General features: G+C 57.4%; 2 protein-coding genes across 10 annotated transcripts in view; one reads left to right on the top strand and one right to left on the bottom strand.

Annotated features, from left to right (window-relative positions):
* The window catches only part of PRMT7 (protein arginine methyltransferase 7), a 44,159-nt gene extending 42,537 nt beyond the window's left edge, over positions 1-1,622 (top strand). For 3 of the 6 annotated variants that reach the window (XM_027618852.2, XM_027618853.2, XM_027618854.1), the window contains 3 exons: positions 155-315; positions 1,020-1,116; positions 1,324-1,500. In XM_027618852.2, coding sequence (XP_027474653.1) covers positions 155-315; positions 1,020-1,116; positions 1,324-1,500 — 435 coding nt within the window. Of the gene's footprint in view, positions 1-154; positions 316-1,019; positions 1,117-1,323 lie in introns of all 6 variants that reach the window. The other 3 variants (XM_027618856.1, XM_027618855.1, XM_027618851.1) reach the window with 2 other exon arrangements.
* An 823-nt stretch (positions 1,623-2,445) lies between these two features.
* Positions 2,446-27,187, bottom strand: part of SMPD3 (sphingomyelin phosphodiesterase 3) — an 82,119-nt gene continuing 57,377 nt past the window's right edge. For all 4 annotated transcript variants that reach the window (XM_027618857.2, XM_027618861.2, XM_027618862.2 and 1 more), the window contains exons 3-9: positions 14,965-16,494; positions 10,179-10,254; positions 9,893-10,048; positions 8,296-8,385; positions 7,929-7,992; positions 5,622-5,784; positions 2,446-5,390 (exon numbers count right to left, since the gene is read on the bottom strand). In XM_027618857.2, the coding sequence (XP_027474658.1) occupies positions 5,289-5,390; positions 5,622-5,784; positions 7,929-7,992; positions 8,296-8,385; positions 9,893-10,048; positions 10,179-10,254; positions 14,965-16,284 (1,971 nt within the window). In that variant the 5' untranslated portion in view covers positions 16,285-16,494 and the 3' untranslated portion in view covers positions 2,446-5,288. The remainder of the gene's footprint in view (positions 5,391-5,621; positions 5,785-7,928; positions 7,993-8,295; positions 8,386-9,892; positions 10,049-10,178; positions 10,255-14,964; positions 16,495-27,187) is intronic.

Genomic DNA, 27,187 nt, shown 5'->3' with positions numbered 1-27,187 from the left:
CCAGGTGACTGCGGCAGTTATTCTCAGGGACCTGGGCCAAGGAGGTGAAGGACCACGGGCCTAGACCTTGGAGACTGGACCTGAGTCCCTTATCTTTAGGCTGTTGGCTCTGTCTCTGTTTCTGTACACCCCCACCTCCCCTTCACCTTCTCAGCGTGCCCTGGACTTCAGGGAGAGCAAGGAGGCTGAGCCCCACCCACTGTGGGAATACCCATGTCGCCGCTTGTCCGAGCCCCAGCAGATCATGACCTTTGATTTTCGGCACCCGGTCCCCCTGCACCCGGTCCGTGCTGAGGGCTCCATTGAGCTGAGGAGGTAAGAACAGGTTCCAGGGTGCAGCAAGTGGGGGAAGAGAGGGTGGGGCCTGCTTTCTGTCTAGTTACTGCCCAGGTGGCTAAGCACTTACTTCGGCTGCTCTCACGTGGGGTGAATGGCCTTCTTGTCTGGGCCTTGCCCCTCCTGGTCCGAAGTGGCCCTGAGTCTCTAGCAGGTCCCCATAGCCCCTGGGTGTGTGCTGGTGGAGAGGGAGATTCAGAGTGGGCTTTGCACATCCCCCTACATCTGCAGCTCCCCTTGAGCTCAGCATCATGACAATCAGAGCTGTACAGAAACGTAAGTTTTGGTTGCTATGGTTACTCACTGGGCCATTTTTCCTGAACTCTGCTGGGAATTAAAGCAGGTTAGGAATTGGTAAGGGCTGCTCATTGTGAGGCACAGTGGGGCCGTCCAGCTCCAGCTCCCTTCAGAGGGAGGAGCTGCTGCTTCCCTGAGGAAACACCCCGGCCCCGTGGTTCCTCTAACTGCTTGGCCAGGCTGCAGGGAGCAAGTGGGGCTTTGGGTTGTGGTTCTTTTTGCTTAGCGTTTTACCAAGTGGCCTTTAGCCAGGTGGTATTAGCAGCCTCCTGATCGAGTAGGAAGGAGAGATTAGAGGTTTCTGGAAGGCAGAGGGAAGCTGTGGCTATGCCTGCCTGTCTCTTGCGTGGCTGTTTCTATTTGGCCCAACATCCCCCCACCCCCAGGCCTGGGAGGAGCCATGGGGCCGTCCTGTGGATGGAATACCACCTGACCCCTGACAGCACCATCAGCACCGGCCTCCTGGAGTCTGCAGAGGACAAGGTAGTGCTGTGTACGTGAGTCCCAGAGCAGGCCCGCCCTGAGAGCTGGCACTGCTCTGGGTACCCCTGGCATAGGCAGCCAGGTCCAAACTCCTCCGTGGCCCCAGGTCACCTGGCCCTGAGCGGCAGCTTCTCATTGTGAGTTGCCTGGGCTGGAGGCTGACCAGGAGGGGGCTCTGCCGTCACTGCCTTCTTGTTGCTTCTACAGGAGGACTGTTGCTGGAACCCGCACTGCAAGCAGGCTGTGTACTTCTTCACCAGCCCGGACTGCAGAGCTCCGCGGGGCGGCCCTCGGACCGTCAGCTACACCGTGGAGTTCCACCCCCGCACTGGGGACGTCACCATGGATTTCACGCTGTCAGACACCCGGAAGGACGGGTGCTGACCCTCACTTGTTGCGAAATAAAGTGGCCCGAGGGCTCTGGGCTCTGAATGGCGTGAAGGTCCCGCTCTTTTCAGGGCCCAGTTAGGCCTCTGGGCTCCGAGGAGCCCTCTTCCCTTTTTGCATTTTTGTGCCCGCCAGTTCCTCGATTCGGGTGTGACGGGCAGGCTGAGCTGCTGACTGAATTTGAAACCGAGGAGGGGCCAGGGAGCTCCCCCCTCCCCCCCGCCCCCGCCGTGGTTCCGAAGTGCTCAGAAAGCTCTCACATGGCAGGGTCCCTGTGCTGTGCTGGGAGCGGGCTGGGCCAGGCAGGTTGTGTGCTCTCAGCTGGGAGGGGCTTCTAGATCTAGGTTGGGATGCTGACTTGTGGCTAGGCCCTGGGCCTGAAAGACCCTGGCAGGGCCGTCCTTCTCATGTGTTGGGTGACGTTATCCAGGCATATCCGTAAGTGTCTGGCCTCCGTATGCAGCATCAGCCCGTGACTGAGACTTGACACCTGGACAGCAGGCTGCTGCTCAGAGGATAGGGAAGAGGTGGTCTTGAAGCATTTCCTGAGATGCAGACCCAGGAAAGCAGCCATCAGGAGGAGGAGCCAGGAGGTAAAGCCTTTTCCTGTGTGCCCCCATTCTAGCAGAAGGACCTCCCGCCACCTTGGAGGCCTGGGGCAGATGGGTACGCTGTAGCCACTCCAGCCTGGCGCTTGCTTTGCTGGGGAAGGCCAGGGAGTCCTGAGGTGGTCCCAGCCTGGCTTCTCCTCACTCAAGGTGCCTTTCGTTCTTTATTCCCACTTGCAGAGGGAACAAGGAGATAGTAGGAACCCAGGTGGCCTGGTTTTCTGGCGGTTCAGGGCAGATTTATTCTGTTCCCGTGCTGCTGGGGGGAAGGCAGGAAAGGCCGGCCCCCCACAGCCTGGCCCCAGCTTGCCACTCAAATAAGAGAACACCAGCCTTGAGCCTCACAGTTTTATTTTCTTATTATCCATCCTTCCGTTCAGCACCAGTAAAGGGAAAAAACACCTCTCTTTTCAAAATATTTTTATCAGGTGTAAAGATTGTTTTTCTCCTAGGGAAGAATCGTCTGGATATATATTTGATAATATTTTTACCAAAACCTTAGGTGTGCTTACCATATAAAACCCCTAATGTCCCATGAGGATACAATACAGAAAAAAATACAGAAATTAAAAAATTGTTTTTTTTTCCTTTAAAACAGTATTTCTAAATCTCAGCAAGTTAATACAATAGTTAAAAAGCATCAAGGTTAATATTCATACTTTAAAACTCAAGGTGGTTTGGACAAATGGAAATGACCGTTTCCTTCCGAAGCTGACCCCTGCCTCCTGGCTTCTGTGGAGGAGGCTGGGCCTGGGGCAGGCGTGGGGCCTTGGGTGGGGATTTGGATGACCCCTGTGTCCACCCCTCCTAGGCCTAGATGCCACAGAATCTGAGATCCTGATAGTGTTTTCTCTTTTATAAAAAATCAAAATGGAAAAGTCTGGCTTGTGCATGGTCCTAGGAGTCCACAGCCTTGATGAAACGTGTGGTTGGGCAGTCGTGGCCTCAGTGCTGAGGCTGCGCCAGAGGGACGGGCGAGGGGAGGTGGGATGCAGGCTGGCCCGGCTCCAGATGCCAGGGCCAGGCTGGGCAGAGGCGACCTTGTTAGGACAGGAAATGACCGAGGCACAGGGAGGTATGACTTGCCTAAGGCCGCCCTGTGAGTAGGGAGAGAAGCATGTGCCCCCTGTGCCGCGGCTCCCGGAGAGCTGCCCTGGGAGGGAGGTGGCTCCTCGGAGGGATGGAGGCTGGGCCAGCGTTTCTCTGCTTCAGGAACCCTGGCCTCTGTCTCTCCTGTTCTCCTGGACACGGCTGACTCGAAGCCTGAAGGCCTTGGCTCAGTCCTGCCATCCAGGCATCGAGCGTGTTCAGTTGGGCCCTGCCTATGTGAGCAGAGATTCCTGGCTGCTCCTGGGAGTGGGGGCCCCTCTGACCCCACGGAGCCTAGCCAGGGCCCTGGAGGCCAGGCCCTCAGAGGAGAGGCACAGCAGAGAGTCCAGGTGGGACTGTGTGCTCAGGGTTGAGCAGCCCGTCCTGGCTCTGGACTCAGGGTGGGGCTGGAGGGCTTGGTCAGGGAATGCTCCTGGCAGCAAAGCCCTCAGCCCAGACACTGCCCTGAACAAACCAGTGCCCCCGTGTGTATGGTTCTGAAGAGCCTCTGGCTGGCTGCTTGGCCCCCGTCTTGATCCCTCTTGCAGCTCAGGTGGGTGACAAGGCACAGCATCAGCGCGCCGGCACCAGGAGGCTTCTAGTATTCGAAGGGTCCTGGTGCACTCCCCAGCCTCGCTGGGCAGAGCTGGCTCTGAGCCAGGTGGGCACAAGGTCAGGGCGCTTCGAGGAGAGGTGACAGTGGGGGTTGTCAAGAACAGTCCTCCGAGTTGGAGGGTCCTTGTACTGGGAAACAGACACCAGCCTCCCTTGCGTGACTGTGGGGAGCATCCCCAGGTGTGTTTAAAAAAGGCAGGTAGGCAGAGGCAGTGCTGCCATGGAGAGGGGAGCTGCGGACCTCACCTGCGGGCTCTGCCAGTTCCTGCCCAGTACCCAGGTCTGGTCCTGGTCACATGGTGGCAGAGTGGGTATCTACGGGCCTGGATGCCAACCAGTACCACTCGCTGCCCCAGGCAAGCAGTGGCCCCCGGCCTTTACCCCCAGCCTCCACACTGGTGAGGGTGAGGGGACAGGCCGGTCTGCACCTTGGCTTCCTGCCCTTCATCCAGGGCCCCTGGGTCGCCTTTCAGGTTGGGCCTGGGATGACAGAGCTGCAGCCTCACCCAGAGGCAGGCAGACAGTTCCTGAGCTCTGCCAGGGAAAGCTTGGTCCCAAACCAGAGAGGTGTCCAGAAGGGAAATGGGATCAGGCAGAAAGAAGAGGATGCGTTGGTTTTGACAGAAAAGCTATAAATCTATCATTTGGAAAACCTGAAGTCCCCCTGGCCCTCTCCTCAGATTCCCTCTGCCCACTTTGAAGTCTCTTGGGGGAGCCTCTGGGGCCCTGTTTGGCTGGGAGAGGGGACCCCAAGCAGTGTTCTCCCTCATGGTTTGCAGACCCTCTAAAGTGAAGGGTGGTTTTCTTAACTTTTTCTGTTTTTCTTTTTAAAATGTAATCGCCCTTGAATGCAAGACCCTGGGAAGAGCCCGGCCTTGCTGGTAACTGGACATAGCCCTCACGGTCCCTGCTTGCTAGCCGTCTGGGCTGGAGGCGGGAACTTGTGGCCCTGTGCCCAGAAATGCTTCTTTGGCTGGTTCTGATCGTGTTTGGAGTTTGGCCTTGGGTGAGGCCCGAGCGAGGGGTCTGTGTGGCTACGGCGTGGCATGTGACATGCGGGCAGCGTGCATGCGAGGGTGCAGGCATGCGACACAACATGGCAGCAGACAAAAATAATGAACCCTGGACGAAGCTTGAGAAGAGATACAAAGAGTACGAAACCCGGTTCTCATACTAACCCCCGGGTTACAAACTAGGTTGTGCTGTAGATTTGTAGAAAATCACGTTTCGAAAGAATGGCACTGTTGGGCAGCTGCGGCTCCCAAGGCCGGCCTGACTCCTCCGTCCACGGTGAGTGCCCAGAGGTGCAGGACGGCGCTGGTTCCAGCTCACCCGGGACTGACCGAGGCTCCCCCCGGGTCCCTGCCCTCCTCCCCCAGCACCAGGGGCACTCGCTGGAGAGGACATGGCCAGAGAGGTGCTGCGGCTCAAAGGGCTGGCAGAGGCCCCACTGCTCGGAATGACGTGGCTGGTCTATGCCTCTTCCTCTCCTGAAGACACCATCAGCCGCATGGCCACTGGAAGGTGGTCAGTCAGGCCAGACAGCTGGGTGATAAAACTGAATTCTTCCACCTCCTGTTGGGGAGAAGCATCCCTATTAGATCCAGAGGGTATCCTGCAAAGGAGGGGCCTGGGGAGCAGGGGTGGGGCCGCGGGATGGGGCGGTGGGAGCATCACATGGGCCCCAGGGTCTGTGGGACTGACCGATCTCGTTTTCAGAGGTGAGCTCCGTGCTGTTGAGGGGTGCAGGGCAAGGGTCCCCTATCTACAGGCATAGCCTGGCTGCCCGGCCCACCCCAGACTCACGGCCTTCCAGTCCGGGCACAGCCCCTCCTCCGCATATAGCATGTAGTCGATGCGCCTGCCGTTGCCTTTGAGCAGGTCCTTGCGTCCCTTCTGGCCCACCCCGGGGCTCTTGCTGGTGGGGAAGGCCAGGTACTCCCTGCGGCCTTCCTCGCTCTCCAAGACCCTGCTCGACACACAGGAAGGCACAGGAAGCAAGGTGAGCCCCTTGCCCCCTTCCCCAGGCCCCAGATTCTGAGTGTGGAGACACGTTCTCTGTTTTGTTTTTTTTTAAGATTTTATTTATTTGAGAGAGAGAGAGAGAGAGCATGAGAAGGGGGAGGGCCAGAGGGAAAAGCAGACTCCCTGCTGAGCAGGGAGCCTGATGCGGGACTCATCCTGGTGGGACTCATCCTGGCGGCACTCCAGGATCATGACCTGAGCCAAAGGCAGTTGCCTAACCAACTGAGCCACCCAGGTGCCCTGGAGCCACGTTCTCATCCCCAAGTGAGAGAGAAGCAGGTCAGACCAAACCCAGTGTTTTAAGATCTGTCTTCCCTGTGGAGCCAAAAAGGGCCTGGGGTGGAGGGAAACTCAGTGTGAGCCTGTGAATTCCTGGCTGAGCCGTGCCACTCCAGAGTCTGTCCAGGAATGTCCCATGTCCACTTTGGGCTTAGCTGTGGCTGAAGTTTGGACACAGCATTGCCCAGAACCTGGGGCCGAGTCAGGGACAGAGGTGCAGAACAGGGCTTTGCTCAGAGCCACTGGGGGGCCTGTTTTGGGAAAGGGTCTTTGCAGGGAACCTCAGGGACTTCTCGAAGTCCTCAGACCTCCTGGGACTGTTGTTTCAGGTCAGCAGGGGGCTGGGCGAGGCAGGAGGGCACCCAGGCCCTATTCCAGTACTGGATTCCTGGGTCCATCTAGCTCTGAGCGGCTGTGCCACCCAACTCCTGAGCTCTCCTCTGACACGAGGATGATCACCGTGGGCCCCAGGACACTTTGGGGACCAGGCATGCTGAGAAAGGAACAACGTGGTGGTGGGGGGGGCCTGTAGGAAGAGCATGTGACTCTTGATCTTGAGAGTGTGAGTTCAGGCCCCACATTGGGTGTAGAGGTGACTTAAGTAAAACTTGGAAAAGAAACAAACATAGGATGTGTCTCTCATCCCATTCCTTGGAGGAAGGAAACTATGTAGGTGCTTAAGTGTGGGTCAAGGTTCTACACGATGTGCAAGGTGCTCAGCTGGGGTGTTAACACCCTGAATCCAGGTCTTTTGACTTCCTGTCTGCTGTTCCCTTCCTGCCAGGTTTCCTCTGGAGCCTGAGCACCCGCGGTGAAGAGCCTTCACGGGAGACCTGCAGAGGGCAGGCGCCGACAGACACTGCACAGACCCGCCAGGCTGGCTCATGCCGGGACCCATGGAAGGGGCGCCTGGATGTGCACAGCCAGCAAACATGGGTTCCTACAAGGTCTTTATCAGCCCTGAGATAAATACACTAATGACATGCAGAACATCATTACATCTCAGAAATATAATCCATTACTGTCCTTTGCCTTTGATAATTAATTCCAGCATCAATGATCTAAGAGTTACTGATAGTCATTTTTTAATCATCATCTCATAAAAAGATAATTTTCTCAGCATAGGATGATGTTTCAAATTTAGTCTATAATCTAATTAATTGGCTCAAATTAGCTGTGAGGAGCCACTGCCATGACTCTGTGCAGTCTCAGGCTGTGAGTTATAAATTGGTTCTGCTGGCCTCTCAAATGTGCCCTTTATGGAAGTCTCATCAGATTCAAGTATGAAGTTCGGCTAGGATGGAACTGTCTCTACTTCGAAAACACCGGTCTGTGTTAGCTCCGCTCGTATTTTAATTTGCCTAATTTGTGGCTACCAGCTGCCAGGGTCCCTGCAACACAGGCCATCCCCACGGCCCTTCCACAGGGATCTCGGCAGCCCTGGCCTCGCCCCGGGGGGTTCTGGGCCCTTTCCTGTTCCTGGAAGTGCCTCAACAGGATGGGGCTCAGGGCAGGCCAAGTTGTTCCAAAGTGAGCCCGGACTCTGGTGCTGATGTAGGAAATGCCACCTCGAGCCCCTTGTCTTGGTGGGAGGCTTCTCCGTGGGAGGACCAGCCCCCCGGGGCATGAGGGTGGCCCAGTTTCCACCCACCCCAGCTTCAGTCCCTGAGGTCCTCACAGGCTTCTTTCCCATGGAACTGTGTTCTCTGCTCTGCCCAGCACAACCCAGCTCCATGCTCAATGCTCATCCCAGCCCCAGGAGCCACCCTCCCCTGCCCGACCGTGGCGGCATAGCTGCTGGCTACTTACTTTTGCAGATTGTCAGGGGTGCATACTTCCTCGTCGTAGAGGTTGTCTGTGTCCAGCAGGGTACCTGGGAACGAGGAGGTGAGAGTGGCCACTGTGGGCAGGGCCCAACCAGCCTCTAGGAGGGCCGCCTCCCTGGGGCGGGAGGTCTGAGTGAGGCTTCAGGCCTGGGCAGCTGACTTCCCCTGCCCCTTGCAGTGGGGTCTTGGGGGCAGGGCCTGAAGTCTCCCTGGGAAGCCAGCAGGGAGCCCAGCCTTGGTGTAGTGTCAGGCCTTGGCATGGTGGGCTCAGGCCTCGGCGGTGCCCCTCCCCTCCCCCGGCCCCCCTTGGTGCCCCCACCCTCAAACCTCTGCCCCCAGCCCCAGCTCACCGATGGCCCAGGACTTCTCCTCTCCGGGCCCCAGGCGGCAGGGGTCCTTGTAGTGTGTAAACAGGGAGTGCTGCTGCTCCAGCTTGTCATCTGTGCAAGCAGGGAGAGGGGGGCTGCTGTGGGGCACAGGGTGTCTGTCCTCAGGGCTGCCTGCCTCTGCTTCTAGTCAGTCATGCTGACCAGATGCCACCGAGTCCCTCGGCTAACTGCCTCTGGGTGGGCTCTGTGGTCTGAGATGAACCTGCGGTTCATTTGTCACTGGTTTTCTGTGTCCTTGAGAAAGCACCCCCCCCAACCCTGGGTTGAGCTATCCTTCTGAGGACAGTGGTCGCTGTCCCCCTTGGGCTCTCTCTGGGTGCTCCTGCCTTCACAGCCCTGGGTGCCCAGGCTGAGTGAGGAGTGACCCTACAAGGCTCAGAGGGAGAAGTGACCTGCCCTGGATTCCAGTTAGTCCAGCCAACTCATGGAGCCAGACACCCCCTGGGAGGAAGACAGGCACCAAGTGGGGCCCGACTGGGTGGAACTCTCCAGCAGCCTCTTCTTTGTGTGCCATGTTCCCACCCTGACTCAGGAAGATCCCAGGAACACCCAGCATTTGGCGCTGGTCCCAGGCACGTGACTTTGAGGGCACCGCAGGCTGTGGCCCGGGGCTGTGTGTTCCATGGCAGGCACTGTCCCTCACCCACCCTGGAGTTGTCACTATGGTCAGGGGTTGATTTCCGGGTCAGGAACCGATAGAAACAGCTGCCACCAGGTAAGGGCACCACCCTGTGCTCCAGGTGGGACCTTCAGGTGTCCTGCTTTCACTGCAGGCTAAGCCTGAGCTCACAGACCCCATGTCACTCACGCATCTTTGGTTTCTCCTGGGGCTTCAGCTGTTGTGGAAGGAGCCCAGGAGCCAGTGGGCGCGGTGGGGGGGTGGGGGGGAGTGGGGGTTCCTCCCATCAGCTCCTTGGGCTGAGGGAAGCTCAGAGCTGCCCAAACTCCCAGGAGGTCCCTGAGATCAGCGTGATCACCAGATTAGTTAAGTCAATTATTTAAAAGTTTGCCCATGATCAATTTTTAGTCTTTTAGCCTAATGGTTAAAGGCATAATTGCCAGGGTTCAAATCCCAGTTCAACCATGTCCTGGCTGTGTGACCTTGGACTAGTGACTGGGCCTGTCTGGGTCTCTGCTTCCTCTTCACCCCTGCAGATCAGCACCGTGCTCACTCTCAGGATTGTTCTGAGATTTAAATGAAACAGCCGTTAGAATCATGCCTGGTGCAAAGCAAGAGATGACTGAGGACTTGGTGGGTAGTGTTAGCTGACTCGCGCATAGTCTGAGTTTCAGAGGCCCCGAGGCTTCTTTGTCAGAGGTTCATTTTTAGGGCATCTCTTTGTCTCCAGTAAGGAGGCCTCTGAGCTTTCTAGGCAGAGCGTGGGCTTTTCTCATTTTAGGATTTCTAGGGGGCAGAGAAATCCTAGTCTTGCTCTCACCCACATGCTCACAAGGAGCAGGAAGTTCTTCAAGCTGCAGAACCCAAGCCTTTCCAGCCGTGCCTGGAGCCCATACCCGCCCCAGCAGCCGACCTGACTGGGCAGGACCACCACCTCACCTGAGGAGCAGTTGTCAAAGTTAAAATCTCCGCAGATGACATCAAACGCCACCAGCTCCTCGGGGTTGGCTGTGCTGGACGAGGAGGTAGATTTTCGGAAATCAGCCAGCCAGTCCTGAAGCAGGTCCAGCTGCTCACACCGGATGGCACTGTCCTCTGTGGGGCAGAACCAGAGAGATCAGATGGCAGAGCTGCAGTCAGACCCCAGTCAGGCCCCGGTGCCAGCCCTAGCCCGCGGCGGGGGGGACTGCCCACCCCCTGGAAGGCCCGGGCCACCAGACCCTACCTGGCAGGGCATGCAGGTGCGTGCAGGAGATGTACCCGACAATTCTTTGGTCCTGAGGTGTGCTTCCCACCTGCACCTGTTGGGGAGGAGGTGAGGTATTGATGAAGTCTTCATTGCTCTGAGTACAAGCCCATCTCTGTCAGCTCCTGGCTTGACTTGGGCCCAGGTAGATACAGCACATGTCATGCTTCTAGGAGCTTCTGGTCCAGTGTGGGAGGCAGATGTATCAAGAAATACCAGCCTCTGGCATGGTAAGCGCCACTAGTAATTCATGCAAGGCTTTATAGGAAGAAAAATGCAGAAATCCCCACTCATTTCTTCCCTGTCCTGGTGCCCAGAGTGTCCATGTGAATGACCCTCATGTGCCAGCCCTTCAGTTCCTTGTCCACTCCTGTGATGGCTCTTTCCCCCTTCCCTTAGTCACAGCCTAGACCTGATCCCACCCTGCAGCCCGTCCCTCCGAAGTCCAAGTCAGACTCCCCTCTGGGAGTAGCGGAGCCACAGAGCCTGACACCCTTCCCAGCACGGAGATGACTCTGTCTCCCCAGCCTCTGCCCCTGTGGCTCAGGAGAAGCCACTTCATCTGCTTTTTGGCAGTGGTTCCTGTTGGTTCCCTGATGTGGGATGACAGCTGTGGCCTGTGTCTCCATGGCACCTGTGTCATGGGCTGACCTCAGGTGTCCCCTGGCCTCTGCCCAGAGCCCAGGCCTCCTTCCTCCACAGCAGCCTCTGCAGGCCTTCATGCTGCACTCTCCCCAGACCTCAGCCTTTGCCTCCTGCTCACTAGGGGAGTCCCCAGGGGGTGGAATGGGTCTGGGGGCTCCTCTGAGACTCCCTGCCCAAGTGCAGATGATCCTGGTGAGCTCTCTCCACAGGCTGGTGTCACATCACAGACAACCCAAAACAGCCCTCCGTGGTGACCGTGCTGCAGGCCTGAGCCCTTGTCAGGGCTGTGGTCGTGGAGGTAAGTGATGCTGCCCAGCCTGCAGCTCTCCCAGGCCCTCTGGCCACGGCCCAGCTGCTGGAGGCCAGAGGGGGACGTTGCCCCTCCCCCGCCAGGCATGCTCCTTTGGATCATCTGTGGATGCCTTTCCCCAGAGGTCTCTTTCCCTCTGGGCTTTCCTCCAACCTGAACCTCAGCAGTCTTCCCCGAACTTCTTTAATCTGCTCCAGAATGGGTTTTCTATGATGATGAGATCCTGGAGCCTGGGAACCGTCCAGGGAAGGTGAGTGTAGAGGCCAGTTCGTGTCTGGGGGACATATATCTGCTGAACATGACCCTGCCCATCCCCCAGCTAAGAGTGGCCTGGACTTGCCACCGCTGCCACATCACGGGCCCTCCACTCTGACAGCCTTGGGAGGCTTCCCTTTCTTGTTGCTGCCAAAGTCAGGTAGGCATTATTCTCCTCCATCTGGGTTTTCACATCATTAAGTGTTCTTAGCTTTCTATAGCTCTTCGTCTCCTTTCCCAGTCTGGATGGATGTACATCTCTCCTTTCCCAGCGCCCAGAGAGATGAACATCTGGTGACTTGAAAATGGGCAGTACAGCCTGGTTTGGGGGCTGCTTATAAAGTCCCATGTTCACCACTCACTTCTTGCCCACAATCCAGACCCAAATCTCGGCCTTTCAGTACCGCCACCCCTGCAATGTCTCGGGAAATCACATACCATTGATGTGCTCTGTTGCAAAAACACAACACGGTTTTAAAATCACAGTGCCCCCAAAGGCCACACGGTGGCGCTCTTGCTCCCTGTATTCCTGGGGCAGTGGGTCTGTTCCCCCTGAATAATAATAAACTGAGCACTAGTGCTTGGTATTTCATGGACACTGCCTTGCTAGAGCCTTACAACAGGTCGGAGGGTTATACAGGTTATACTAAAATTATACAAGAATTGGCTTGGGGTCACGAGGCTCTGTCGGCTGAGGCCGGTTCACATCAGATGTTTGCTGCCCCAAGCCCAGCTCCTCACCCTACTCTCCACTGCTTTCTCAACTCCTGGTGACCTGGCAGGCTTTTCACCTATTCGACGGTCTTAGTGTGTCAGCCCCTCACTCACTGGGCACTTGGTGTCATCTGCCTGTGCTGACACTGGGGCAGGGACAGTGGAGGTACCACTCAGCCCTCCCCCCCACCCTCCCAGAAAACAGCCCCTGCTGCCCGTCCCTCAGCGCAACTTGGCTGCTCCCATGACTTCCCTGCTCTCTGTCAGCCCCGTCAGCCCTGTGAGCCCCGTGAGCTGCCAGGATCCGCTTCCCTACGTGCTTGGACTGATTGATTCTGCTCTGGCTTGAGTCCTCAGGAGTGGCAAAGGTTTGTGTTTCTCTTGCAAAAACAATCACACCGAGAGGCTGTGCCTCTTAGTCCTGGTGGGCAGAGACTGTCCACAGGGAAGGGGCCCAAAATCAGGCTCTCCTCGACGTGAGCAGGAGCGATTCCGGTCCCTTCCTCCTCAGGGTGCACAGTAGCAGGAAAGCACCTTTTCCTCAGGCATAGATGCGTCATGGGGAGAGGAGGGATGCAGATGGAGGGAGCACTGACCTCCACCTGCAGCCAGGGCCTAGCCCCTGGCCTGTCTCCCGAATCCTCATTTATTTCACTCCTCCAGGCAGGAGAAACAGGCCCGCTCTCACCAACAGATGAGCTGGGTCTGCTGTGCACGGGGCTCAAATGGCCCATTCTCATTTCTGTCTGACTGGAGAGACAGAGAGCAAGATGGCTGGGGACCAGGCTGAGGGTCCCACAGAGGGACAGCTGGCTGTGGAAGCTCCACAGAGGCGGTGTGGCCAAGCCAGGGCGGGGCCAGGGCAAGGGGAGCTGGGTACGGAGGCCCCCCGGGGGAGTGGGGTGCCGGAACAGAGCCCAGGGCAGGTGGAGGGGCCCAGCTGAAGGCTGGGCTTCTTCCTGAGGCAGCAGGAAGAGGGCAACAGGAGTCAGACCTGGGGTGGGAGGGGGATGGGGTTGGGAGGGGAAGGACAGCCCCAAACACAGGCAGATGTGGAGGAATGGCAGCCTGGGCCATGATAGTGCAGCTGGGGCTTGGGGGGGTGGACCCAGATGTATTTGGAAAGTGAAATGAGGAGCCTGGATGCAGAGGCTCAGGGCACAGGGAGGAGTCAAGGTGGGCATGGTGGAAACTGGCTGATGGAGATGGGCAGATGATCAGTGAAAGGGGACTGTGTCCAGGAGGCAGCCGGACATGGAGCTGGGGGCCCGGGGGAAGAGATGGGGGCTGGGACAAACTCGAGAGCCCTCAAACAGGTGTGCACGTGGAGTCTGTGCAGCGACCTCCCCAGGTGGGTGAGTGGGGCTGGCATGGTGACCACGTGGAAATGAAGAGGACTACCCACGTGGGGTTGGGTCGCCCTGCTGTGGGGGCTGCCAACCCCTCAGCTAGGGCTGAGAGCTGGGCAGGAGGCAGGAGGCCCGCCAGGTGCTGTCAGATCTGCGAGGTGGGAGGGAAGTTGCAGACAGGATTTTATATGGAATATCTTGATTTTTAAATGTTGGCCAACACAGGAAACTTGTTGGTGTGGACCAAATTAAGCATATCTGCAGAGCGGTTTTAGGCTAAGGAGCCGAGGGAGCATCAGCAGTTAAAGGCTGGGCAGGGGACCAGGGGCCTGGAAGGAATGGCCAGAAAGGTGAGAAGAATGTCCGCAGCAGAGAGACCGTCCCAAGAGACTGTTGTGACCCTGGTGGGCATGGTGGTTGGGGTGCCAGACCAAGGAGGGAGATGAGGGTGTGGGCTGGGGGCAGGGCCAAGGGGGTCCCCAGCCTCTGAACCATCTGTGGTAGAGTGGGTGGGAGGGAGAGGGTTCAGTCTCCTCCTGAGCTTGACAACACATCCCTTCCTTCCCCCAGAAAGTCACTCCAGCTGCTGAGACAAAAATATATCCGAGGAACAGAACATTGATGAACCATATGCCAAAATGGGGAGGTAAGAGGAGCTCACTCAGTTTTAGCATCTCAGGCTGCGAGAGGAGAGTCAAGGACCCCCAACTCTGGGCCTGCAGAGCCACACAGGAACCAGTGAGCACTCTGGAGTGGGATCTGGGTCCTGTGTCAACTGGCCAAATGTTTCTTCCCCAAACCCTGGAAACGCTGAGAGTGGCTTTTGCGTAGGGAACAAAAAGTCAACACTCGGTGTGTTGTCAGACTCAGTAGAAGATAATGGGTAATGACCAAATTACCATGGTCTAAAAACTCCTGCAATTGCATCCAAATTAGCAGAAATAATTATGATTCCCTTTAATTAGTGGCTACGGGAGCAAAGCCTTGGGCTGGTGGGCAGAGTGCCTGGCACGGCAGCTGCGTGACCGCCGGGAGGGAGGGCGCATCCGGCCTGTGAAGCTGTGGGCCTAAGCGAGTGGGCGTTGGCCCCTTTGTGGACAGGGGCCCCCTGCCTCCTCCTCCTCCTCCCTTTATCACTGCCACCCTGACCGCCGGCACCGCAAGGACCCCCCAGTCCTCAAGCTCACTTCCTGCCCTATGAGTGGACACCAGGCTGCCCCCACTTTACAAATGAGGAGATAATGGCTCAGAGAGCTGAGGAACTTGCCCAAGAGCACCCTGTCCTCAGCCAGGCCTGTCTGAGCCTGGACCCTCAGCCCCTGTCCCCGAGCTGGGCGCCCACCGGTTCAGCTCCACGAAAGGCCTTGCCTGCCCCCAGCCCTCCCAGAGTGTAAGGACCTCCTGGTTGCAGCTACCCGCGCCCCCCCCGCCCCCGCCCCGTGGCTCTACCACAGGCTGACCTGTGCCCCGGGACAGGGCCACGGCCTCCTACCTTGAGAAACAGCGCTCCTTTGGAGGCCAGGCCGTCGGAGCGCCGCCCGTTGGGGTAACAGTGATAGGCCACGTCCATGATGGGGTAGCGGCTGGCAAAGAAGAGGCCGCTGTTGAGACACTTGAAACTGCAGCAGCCTTGGCAGCCGTAGACCCCGACGTCGTACAGAATGTACTCGAAGTAGCCATGCAGCTGGTCTTTCAACTTGGCGGCTGCCCGCTTGTCAAACACCTCCTGCAGACACAGGAAGTCCAGGTTGGCGGGGAAGAAAGCGGACACCTCGTGGTCAAAGGCCTCGTCCGGGTGCCGCCTCTTGCGTGCGGCTGTCTTCTTCGCCCCGGAGGCCTTGTAGGGGAGCTTGCTGTTGGTGGCGCCCGGCTCCCCGCTGCCGCCGCTGTCCACTGCGGCCCGCACCTTCACCAGGGACTCCCTGGAGGCTGAGGGGCTGCCCGGGCTGCCCAGGCTCCCCGAGTCCCCGTCCTGTTGACTGTGGTTGGGCGTCTGGCCCTGTGGGGCCCCGCCAGCCCCATTCCTGGCTTGGGCCCCAGTGGCGGTGTCATCGGCTTCGGGGGGCCGGCCCCCCTCCTCGCCTCCGCCTCCGATGCGCACGATGCAGGCGTCCTCCAGGCTACCGCCCTCGGCCGCCTCCCCAGAGGCCGGGCCGTTGGCAGCCTCGTCACCCTTGTATTCCACAGAGGCCGTCCTCTTAATGCTCCCAGGGACAGCCCGGGCCACGCCATCGCTGCCCTGTGGTGACACCAGGCTGCTGAAGCTGGCCGCACTGATGGAGGTGTTGGTGGGCGAATCAATGTAGATTTTGATCTGGGGCCGACTGGCGCCGTTGCGGATTCTCTGCCCGATCTCTTTGGCCCGTGCTTGGGTGTTGAAAACATTGTTGAGCCTGGCCAGCGAGTCCGGGAGGAGGCAGAGGTTGGCAGTGGCAAAGCAGAAGCTTTTGCCAGGACCCGTACCCTTCCATTCACTGAGCAGGGCCGCCCCACCGGCCGGGCCCTTGTCCTCCAGCCGGGAGTAGACGTAGGGTCGGCGGGCGGACTGCAGTGGGGACCAGAGGAGGAACCCGACAAAGGCGAAGGGCAGCGAGGCAACTAGGAGGGCCAGGTAGACGGGCGTGAAGAGCACGGTGCAGAGTAGCTGGAGGTAGCACGGGTCGTCCGCCCGCTGGCGCTTCTCATAGGTGGTGGGGATGAAGGAGGCCACGAGCCGGTCCGCCAGCCAGTAGCATGGGAAGAGGAGAGCCCAGGACACAGCGTGCAGGGCGGACAGACAGCTATTGGGAAAGGGGGCCGTGTACAAAACCATCGCAGCTCACTGGGCGCCGCGGCCGGCCCTACTACATGGTGTCCGTGGCAGCGCGGGCACTTTCCTGCGAGGGGTGGGGGGGGGGAGCAGGTGGAGGAGGGGTCACCTCCTGGTGAGCTGCGTCTCCAGGTGGTCAGTGGTGAGTGTTGGCCAGCCAGTCATGGTTCACCTCAGGGGGCCATACTGGGCCACCAGGGCCTGCAGGAGAACCTGTAAGACAGAAAATAAGGGGGCTTTACTCAGCCTTTAGGGGAGCTGGTTGGAGGCTGGGGCCACTCTCTCCCTCACGCTGTTCCTGCTTCCTCCGTCAGAAAACAGGAGTATTCTGTTTGCCTGTGTGTGTTTGGTTTTCTTGAAGTAAACAGCTTGGTGACGTGACCACGTCTAGCTGTCCATCTTGATCTTGTAACCTAACTGCTCAAAAACGGACCTCGGATTTTGGAGGGGCCTAGCTTTGTGGGCATTTGGGAGGCAGGCTGGGGACCCTGGAGGATGCCTGGGCCTGATGCTGGCCTGGAGCAGCCAGAAGCCCATTAGGAGCCAGGGGTGTGCCTGGAACGGGCAAGGGGTGACCCTGATTCAGAGGAGCCTCAGACATACCCGCTTGTCACTGAGTGTCCTTCAGGTCAGAACAGAGAGGGAGCACACAGCAGAGAAATGGGGTCAAAGAGTCCTGGGGTGCAGGGCAGTGTGGCTGGCAGGAGGACCCCTTACAGGAGGGCCCTACCCACAACCGGGCTCTCACTGTGCTGATCCTGCAGCATCAGCCCGCCCTTGCACTCCCACCCCTGCTGACCCCCACCAGAAATCCCTGACTGGCCAGGATCCTGGCACTGCCCCTCCCTGCCTTACCAACTTCCGGAATGATGGTCCCTGTGACTTTTGGAGAAGCGTCCTGGGGCTGTGAGGATCTGGCCCGAGCTTCTCCCCTAAGCCTGAGATGCAGCCCTGGGGCCCAGCTGAGGCCCACAGCTGGAGGAATGAGTCCCCCCGGCCCCCCGAGGGCGTGAGCCTCAGACCAGGCCTTAGGGCCCTGCCTAGCAGAGGCCCCTAGCTGCAGTTACTGCGCTGAATGTAGAATCAACAAAGACAAGAGTCTGGAGTGTTGGCCCAGCCTTCAGGGACCTGTGGGAGATCATTCTGTGGTGAAGCTGGTATAAGCATCATCTCAAGTCTTCATTACCCGAACTGTTGGTGGGTTCACTTCCTGGTCATCGTCTCCCCGACCCAGTCTAGCCTCTGCCCTGGTGCCACGGGAGTCTGTGCCCATGTTCCATCCATCCTGGCCCCACTGCCTGTCTTCCTCCTGCCTCCCTGGTCACTGCAGCCAGGACCTGGGTGCCATCCGGGTTGTGCCTCTGCCAGTCCCCACATTGCATCCGCCCCACCCCTGGAGCCCCTGGGCTGGTCCATGACTGCATCATGCTTCACCCGCTTTCTTGGCTGAGTCTCCATCAGGCCATCTTCCATTCAGTGGCTTGAGGGATTCTGTCCGGTCTGACCATCCCTCAGATACCCCAAACCCACGGAAGCCTCTCTGGGCCCTTTTTAGGCATCTTGTCTCCTAGCCAGGTCGGCCGTGTCTGCAGCCCCATCTCCCTTGTGCCCAGTTCCCACTCAGTGGGATGTGTTTTCCTATCCGTGCCCTGCCCCTCACCTAGCTCACCCCTTTTCTTCTAGACTCAGCTCAGAAATCACCTCCTCAGAGAGGCCTTTTTGCCGCCTTTTGTCAGCTGGCGTAGGTACCTCCACTGGGGGCTCCTGTCCCCATTGTGCATGGCCTGCGCTCTGCAATTCTAGGTCATAAAAGCTCATGGAACACGGCCACCTCCCCAGCAGACTGGGAGCTTCCTGGAAGAAGGGGCTGCATCAAGGGCATGGTGGGTCCTGGGGCCGCACCAGCAGGAGCTCAGGAAATAGGTGGGTGAATGGAGGTCAATCTGCACTGCCCCCAAGCCTAAGGTGTGTGTGGAGGGGGGCGGGGGGGAAGGGAGGATTTCCCGGATGCACCTGTCACCTAAGGGTACTCCCATGGCCACATCTCCAGGGCTGATTTAGTGGGGACGAGGTGCTTGTCCCAGACCAGGGCTTAATGTCTAAAGATGAACTTTAGCTGGTGTCTGTGTCTGGTTCTGGAGAATACATTTCACAAGGATTTTACTTTCTTCAGGGGAAATCGCTTTGAAGGAAACACCAGAAGGTTACAGTTTGGGGAAGCAGGTGTGTCTACTCAGACCACAGCTGTCTGGCCAGGAGCCATGGGAAACAGTTCCTTTGCAGACAGCTCTGCACTGCGCCTTGGTTTAATCTGGGAAAAGCATGCCATCCGCCTGTGGGCAGCTGGACCACGTGGCTTTGTCTGGTGCTGTAGTTGCAAAGCCTCTCACTCAGGTGCAGGCAATGAGGCTCACTGTCAAGGATGTTGGTGAGGGCAGAGGGCCAGCCTTCCCGCTGGGGCAGGGGTGGGGAAGCTATTTCAGAGGATGGGAGGAGACTCCTGACATCCTGCCCTGGAGTCCCAGACCGGACAGTGGCCTTCACCACCTCCAAACCCAGCCTGAGTCCTGGGCTCCGAAGGCCAGGCTCTGTGTGGGGGGTGCCCTAACCTCCATGGCTTTTACTTTGGGGTCTGCTGATTCAGAGGTCCTGTGAACTGAGGCCCTGAGACCAATTTTACACTGACAGTGGCTGAAATTGGAGGGTTTGTTGCACGCCTGCTGACCCTCTGTGCACGTGATTTTTAATACCCCAGCAGAGCTCAATCACCTCTGTGGCCCAGAACTCATGACTCAGTACTTAGAGGGGCTATGGCTGTCCAGTCTTCCCATGCCTGCCATCTGCCAGACGTACTTATTCTTTCTTTAAAATCCCAGCAGTTTCATTTGAGGGTAACCCGAAGTTGGCTGCCCCCCTCTGAGCTGGTGGGTTTGGCTGCCTTTGGCCCAGCATGCATGCACACAGCAGCCTGGCTGGAGTGAGAGCTGCAGGAGAGGGCACAGAGCCGCCTGCACCAACTGGACCTACAGGAGGAGGCAGGTCCCATCCCTGCAGGTGGGGAAGGTGGGATGGTGTTTCCCAAGCCTCCAGCAGCCACTGCATTGGGCACCAAGGTGCTGGGGGTAGGGGTCTAGGCCAGACTTTTGGGCACACCCAGATGTCACCCCTAAGTGCATGGAGGGGGGCCCACTCCCAGGTCTTCTTAGCTCTTTCCTCCTCTTCTCTGTGGCCCAAGGTCACCAGCCCAGCCAACACCATCTTCAGCTGAGTGGCCGCCCCACCCCATCACTGTCCCCCTGTCCTCTGTCTCAGGCCACAGTGTGCACGGAGGTCAGAAGAGCCTCCTAAACAATCTGATTACATCCTCCCTTCGGCGGTCCTGTTGTCTTGGAGGAGAAAGTCCGGTCTCCCAGTCTCTGTCTAAGGGCCCTCTGTGCTCCTGCCCCCTTTTCCTTCCCCAACCCCACCCTGGAAGGGCCCCTAGCACCTCAGAGGTGGATGCAGCCTCGCTTCATCCAAGGGCTCCTGAGAAAAATTCCCAAACCTTCTGTTCTCCCCTGTGGCTCATCCCTAACACTGGCTGGGCAGGGTGGGCATCTGCCACCAGCTGGGACAGAGCTTTTAGTAGGGCCCGGTACCCTCTTCAGCTGCCCTGTGTCCACCTCACTTATGTTGGGGCCCCAGAAACCCTTCTGGGCAAGTTCCTCCCCAGCCCCGCCTGTAGCAGCAGTGAGCAGCCAGGCCTTGTTCTTTCTGCCTCCCCTGGGCTGGTCACAGGAATGTATTTGGTCTCCATTCAGGCATCAGTGGGTTTGAGGTGGCTGGCGGCTGGCAGCCCAGGGGGCCCACCACATTCCGCCGAGATGGGGCAGCTCTGAGCCTCCCAGCTCTTCATGGCTACCTGGGTGCCCCGTCCAGCCTCCTCCCCTGCTCACCACCCCTCCGCACCCGGGGCAGAAGGGGCCTTTGGGTGCTGCCCACCCGCTCCGCAGGCAGTCCCTGTATCTGTGCCCAGGGGCTGCTAACGCAGTTGACACAAAAGGGTTTGCTACTGATGGAGCCAGTTTCTAAAGCTCTGTGGTTAATTATTTTGTCTCAGTGAAATAAAAGGAGGGTAAACAAACAACAACACATTAATTAGTCTGATCTACACTTTCCCCATGAAAGAGGGGAGTGGGAACTGAACACCAGAGGCTGGGAACTTCTTGGCAAGTCGTGGCGGTGGGGTGTGTGTGTGTGTGTGTGTGTGTGTGTGTGTGTGTGTGTGTGTGTGTGTGTGTGTGTGTGGCAGAGCGGGATGTAGCACAGGTGCCCAGTCTGCACCCCTAGGCCTTTGTCTCGCCTCCACCCCCTTGGCGGGGCAGGACATAGTGGGTGGCCCGGCCCACTCTGCCTCCGCCAAGGAATGCCTTCCCCCACCCCTCCATGCCCCAGCGCTCTGCTTTCCTGTCCTGGAGCTAGCTTCTTTATCAAGCCAAGCCCACCATGGGCATCTCTGATGAGGGTGACATATGTGCTGAGCGGTAGTCACTCAAGCCTCTACGCTGGATTGCGCTTTCAGTTTCCTATTTTAAAGGAACAATTACTCCTGGGTTTCTCCCCATTGTAAGTCCTGGTGTGGGGCTTCCTGGTTGCTCAGGATACCCGATCCTCCTCCCCTGCCCCAAGGCCATGGTTTCCAGAGCTGAGCTTGCGTCCCAGACACCCTCAGGTCCTCGTGGTAACTCCTGAGCCCTAGGATCAGTATGGGGGGCTACCCAGTGCCCCAAGGGAAGGCTCCTGGGAGTCAACCTCAGGTTGCCGCCTCACTCCTCGCTGCACCGCTCACTGCTCAGCTTGGGCTCAGGGACGGGCTTGCTGAGCCTATCTCGTTATCTCTGACATGGGGGTAGCAATACCAGCCTTCCAGGGCTAATCGTGAGGCTTTATCCTTCCCTACCTCCCCTCCTCTTCCTTGTAGGACCTCCCTGACCACGCCTCAGCTGAGGTTGATTCCTGTGTGTCCTGGCTGCTCACACCCTGACCTGTGGATTCGGTGGATTTTGAAGAGGGGACAAGCTGGTTCTGTGCACGGTGCTGGGGGCAGCCGGAGCCCACCCACCAACCCTCTAGGCTCCTCACTGACCTGCGGGACCTTCAGATCCTCAGAGACCCATCCACACCGTTCAGGCTGGAGCTGCCGGCCTTCACTAATGTGTTCCTTCCCCTACAGTGAGGACTGGACTGGGCCTGACCGTGACCAGGAGCCTGGGCTGCAGAGCCATGACAGACAGAGGGGGCAGATCGGTTCGCAGGCTGGTCCGGCCGGGGGGGATCTGGCCCGGGAGGTTTGGGGGCCAGACAACCGTAAGTCCAGATGGGAGAAGAGGTGGTCACAGGCTGGCCTGGGAGGTCACGGGCCAGTGACTTCTGGGCAGGTATGGGGTGTTGACAGACAGAAGCTTCACACCAGAGTTGCTCCTGTGGGTTATTGGTATCTGTGGGGACCTGACCTGCAGCCACGACAGCACCAGAAGGGGAGACTTGGACGGCTCCGAGGCCTGAGCTAAGCCAAACCTCCTCCCCATACACCTCCCTAAGGGCTGGGGGACTGGCTGATCTGCTGTCCCTTGGGGAGGGCATCGCAGGAATAGGGCCTGGCCAGGCCTGTCCTATTTGGTGTTGAAGATGGCGGGGAGGTCCCCAGCAGCCTCCTTGGGTAAGCGGCAATGGACAGGCCCTCTACTACTGGATACCAAGTGACCCTGGCCCCAGGACAGCCACCTGGGAGATGGACCTGGCAGGCATGCTGGTATACCACAGACCTGCTGCACAGAGGATCACAAAGGGTTCTAGGTGAATGCTGATTTTGAATTTGAATTTCTCCTGCAGTGGGAAAGCAAGCAAGCCAGCCTAGTTCTGCTGGCCCAGGCAAGCGCTGGCCCCAAGGAAGCCTGAACCATCTGGAGGGATCTCTGAACTTTGGAGAACTTTGGGGAAGTTGAGGAGGGTTGGGAGTTGCCCCAGGTTGGGGGCAGGATGGGACCTGTCCCTCCATCATAGCCCTTCCCTCTGGTCCTCATGCCTGCCGAGCCCTCTCTCATCCCAGCAGCAGGGCTGGGAATCCTGGAGTAGAGGGACCTCCTCCCATCCTCTTTGTGTCCACAGGCTCATGTCTACACAGGCACTGGTCCAAGCCCCAGGTTTCTGCAGGAAAGACTGAAAGGATTGCTCCAATCCAATTACCGGAATGTGCTCACATCCACCAGCGGCGCCGAGATTGGGCAGGCCCATTTCTGCCTGGATGCCTGCCGCCCTGGGGGTTGGCATAGCAACAGGGAGCTCTGAGCTGCTGAAACTTGGAGTCAACTCCCTCCATCACTGGGAGGACAAAAAGAAAGACTGAAGAGGATGCCTTTCTAGGTGATACAGGTCAGACAAACCCAGGCTAATCCCTGAAAGCCACAGAAATGGGGTCTGGGGTCTGGCATGAACACGTGTGCCATGGCGGCAACTCCCAGTGACCTAGGCGTGCCAGGTGAATGCCCACTGACCCTTCCAGATCCAAAGCACCTGCCCCCTTCTCTCTGAGGCCCTCCCCAACTCCGCCATCCCTCCCATACCCTTCCTGCTCTGCATGCCCCCCAGCTGTCCCTCTAATCAGGCACCTGGCTCTCTGTACATTGGGCCCCCACCAGCAGCCTGGGAGCGCCTGATGGAGTCTCCGGCACCAGCACAGGCCCAGGTCCTAGCCTGCTGCCCCCCTCCTCCAAGGGGAGGGCAGTGAGCCACACTAGGTCAACTGACACCACAGCCCCCTGACCCCAAGGTGAATGGTCATAAGACCCAAGCTAGCTCTCACTGGTGCTCTTACTGGACCCCTCAGGAAAGAGGCCTGTATTTTCTCTGAGCTGGAAGCATCAAGAGCCTGAAGCTTCTGGAGCCTTCCTTGAGAGTGAATCTATTTCAGAGGAAAACAGACCTTAGGGCTGGAAGGAGAGAGTCCTGGTGGCACTTTGAGCTCCAGTTTCCCTGTGCCTGAAGACAGCACAACCCCCAGATTTTCTCATTCGTGAGTTAGCAAATTACGCTTTTCTTTGCTCTGGTCAAAGTTGCATTTCTGTCACTTGCCACCAAAGGGATCCTAACTAATATATACCAGTGACCCGATCTTTCTAAAACTCCATTCTTAACAGTTTGTCTCCTGGGCGAACTTCGCCCCTGGCCTGCCCACTGGGCACAGGGGGCCTTTCTCCTGAGTCCTTGAAGGCCCTGTGCCTGAGGTGTGTGCCCACATGATTTGAGCATCCCTCAGGAGCTAGCAAAAACTTGGTGTCAGATGTGCCAGGTCTGGGTCCTCCTGCTGGATATTGGACAAGCTGCTTCAATGCGCTGTAGTTTGCTAGTCTGTTATGCATACAAATCTCTGTCTCTCTCTCTCTCTCTCTCTCTCTCACACACACACACAATCTCAGGGTATGCACAACACTTAGCAGGGCACCCGCCACATCTCTAGTAATATCTTTGTCACTATTATGACTGTATAATTTCCTTGCTGCAGAGGACCCTCAAGACACAGCTGGAGCCCTCAAAGTTTGCTCCTTGTGTGGTTGGTTACGTGACAAGGAGGGTGCCCCGCTCTCCCAAACAAGGGGTGAGGATGGTGCAGGGGTGGCAGGGTCCTCCATCTCCGGGCAGGACTGTCTGCTGGGGGCTGCTTGTAAGCCCAAGTCATAGGCTTCTGCAGAAACCAGATGCAGGCAAAGGGGCCATAAAAATTTCAAAGAGACACTTTCCATGGGAGCTATTAATGCGTCATGTGGTTTCTGAGAATAGGAACAGGCTGCAAGTAGCTCTGTAGCACTCCTTCAATCAGCCAGCCTCGGCATTTCCACGTCAGAACTCAGAAAGCCCAGATGAAGCGGATTCTTGCATGACTGGAAAGCAAATCTCAAGCCACATTGGAGGTGTATGTGCCAGGAGCGCTCGAATCAATTTAATAGTTAAAACGACAGTCCTCCTGGGCGTAAGACCTTGTGCTGCAGTGACAGGGGACAGTTGCCCGGAGACCATGGGCTCCATCACAGGATGGAACTGAGTTTGAAGATCTGGCCACCCTCCCCTCTCCCGTCTGCCATTCCAGAATCATCCACTGGTGACCAGAAAGGGGGCCATTGAGGACAAGGCTGGATGGCGTCTGGAACCTAAATCCCCACCTGAGCCATCCTGAGTGGTGGCGTCTCTCATTCCCACATACCCTGTATTACATTCAAGAACCCGCCTGCAGCCATATCTGTTTGCCTGAGTCCGCTGGAAGCTGAAGCCCACAGGGCTCCTGCCAGTCCTGTGCTCTCATGGACGCTGAGCCCAGGATAGGAGGAGACTGGGGGGAGGGCTGCCTCCATGATGCAAATCGGATCTAAGATCACTCTGTTCCAGTGTCTCCTCCTTTTGGGCACTGAGGGCAGTGCCCAGGCAGGACTGGAGCAGGCAGTTGGAACTACCAAAGAAGTGGCTTTGATGTCCTTAAGCAAGGTCCAAATCGGGAGGCCGTGGGCCCACCACCGAGCAGCTAGCCCAGCATAGGCCTCCTGCCCCAAGTGCTCTGAGCCTGCCCACGTGCTGAGGTCTATGCCTGAGCTGGTCCTCACACGCGCGTCTGAGCAGGGGGTCCTGGCACTCCCCAGCAGGTCATGTCACCTGCCTCAAGCAAGCTCTGTGGTGCCTGCCCTCCCCCGGGGATGGAGACCAGGAGGGATCTCACTTTTCTCGGGCTCTGCTACGAAGGCTGCTGTCCCCGCAAAGTCCCTGCTTCCCAGCTGATGTTAATGGTTCATGAGCTGAACAAGGCTCAGAACATCCTTTGCTTAAGAAGAAATGAAAACATACTTTCTGTGGGAGTAGAACTTTAAATACAAGTCCACACAAATGGTAGGATTTCTGCAGACCCAGTGTTCAGCTGCATTTCAAGTACAGCATTTCCTCCTGGAATGGATTGGCCGACTGAGCGGTGTGTAGGCATTTCAAGGCCCCAGAGAACACAGATGAAGACAACAAACCTTCCTAAAACAGAACAGACTTGCTAAAATTCTTCTGGAGGGAATCATTTCACATTTCAGTCTCAAGTTTTCTGTGCAAAGAACATTTAACAAACCGAGTCCTGGAGGAGAATTTATGCAGAGATTAAAAAGCAAACCAGTGTGAGTGAGTAAATAAGATCAGGCGTCAGCATCTCACCGAGCCTCCCCGCAGCCCTGGGCAGCTGGGCCTGAGGGCAGGGCCTTCTGGACAGGGGCTGGATCTCATTCACCCTTGTCCTGGGCCCTCTCGGAGGCTCTCCTCGTGTCCTCCCTTGCACACCATACCGCCTGAGCCCTTGGCTCTGAGAGAACCAGCAAGAACTCGCTCCCCCCTGAGAGAAGAGACCCCCCCTCAGGCTAAACCAAGGACTGCTTGCTTCCGGAGGACTCTGACCTGCCCGTGGGATTTCAGAGCCTGCTCCAGAGTGTATAACTTAGAGAGCACTGCTGGAGCCTGCTTCCCCTGGGAGTGAGATGGGGAGCTTCATTTGCATAAGGTGGTGAATGAGTCATTTGTCCCCAGCAAAGGCCAGTGGGGGAGAGATCATGGGGATCTATAGTTCCTCAAGTTCCCGCCCACTGCTGCCACCAAACTTGCCTTCCAAGGGTCTTCTGTGGCTCTGGGCTCCCACTCACCCCTGCCCCTCCGGTAGTGGTAGCTGTCTCTACACCTGTTCTTGGCTGTCAAATCCTGCACTTCTGAAAAGGGAAACAAGAACCCTTGGCGCTGGTCATGGAAGCTGTGTCCCCCCAGATTGCTGGTATAGACATGCCGGTATAGACAGGGACTCATCTCCATCCAGGGATAACTACTTAAAAGCTAAGCACACTTTATCTTTGTGAACATCTGGTAGACGTTTCCTTTTTTGTCTCTACCTCTGCCTCCAAGCCTAGGATAGGACCCTCGCCTCACTTCCTCTGGCCCCCAGAGGGGCTGGAGCCTGCTCTCTAGGCATGAAGCAGGATTGCACTTCCAGGTCCCCTTGTGGTCGGGTAGAATCATGTGACCAGCTTGGTCTGACCCACTAGCTGTGAGTGCAAGTGATAATGTGTCACTGCTGGGCCAGAGTCCTTAACAGCAGGTGTGAGACCTTCTAGAGTTCTCCCTTTGGCACATTTACCTATAGTATTCATGATGATGGTTGCTCCATCAGCATGGTTCCCAAGGTGAGGATGCAAGCGGCAGGGCCCCAGCTAACCCTGTTCCCCACATGTCATGTGAGCAAGAAAAAAACTGATTGTAAGCCACAGCATAACCCATCCCAGCCTGACCAATAGAGGAAGACTTCTGATTTCTTTCTTTTCTTTCCCTTTCTTTCTTTCTTTCTTTTTCTTTCTTTCTTTCTTTCTTTCATTTACTTGAGAGAGAGAGCATGAGTGGGAGGGGCAGAGGGAGAGAGAATCCCAAGCAGACTCCGAGCTGAGCACAGAGCCCTCGATCTCACAACTATGAGATCAAAATCAAGAGTAGGATGCTTAACCGACTACGCCACCCAGGGACCCCAGGCTTCTGATTTCTTTAATCCATTTACTAAAAACAAGCCTTACTGATCAACAGCCCTCAGTTTCCCAGGTATATAGCTTGATTGACTCCCCAGACCAGACTCTCTTCAAGAAAGATCTTCATTTTAAATGGCAATGATGATGTTCCTCTGCCCTAAATCCAGACTAGGGTCAGGGGCTCCCCTGACCATCCCCTCAGTGTATGTACTGAACAGTTGACTCCCCAGGGCCACGAGGCATCCGGGGAGCTGAGCCTGAATCTTTTTGTTTTTAGTGGAAGCCATTTCTGCTCAGAGAAGGGGCCACTGCTAGTGATAGAAGTAGCAAAGTAAATCCACAGACGT

This window comes from Zalophus californianus, chromosome 17 (genome assembly GCF_009762305.2).
Source record: "Zalophus californianus isolate mZalCal1 chromosome 17, mZalCal1.pri.v2, whole genome shotgun sequence".
NCBI classification, from domain to species: Eukaryota; Metazoa; Chordata; class Mammalia; order Carnivora; family Otariidae; genus Zalophus; species Zalophus californianus.
Note: the sequence above shows the minus strand (reverse complement) of the source record. Positions and strands in the feature narration are given on the sequence as shown.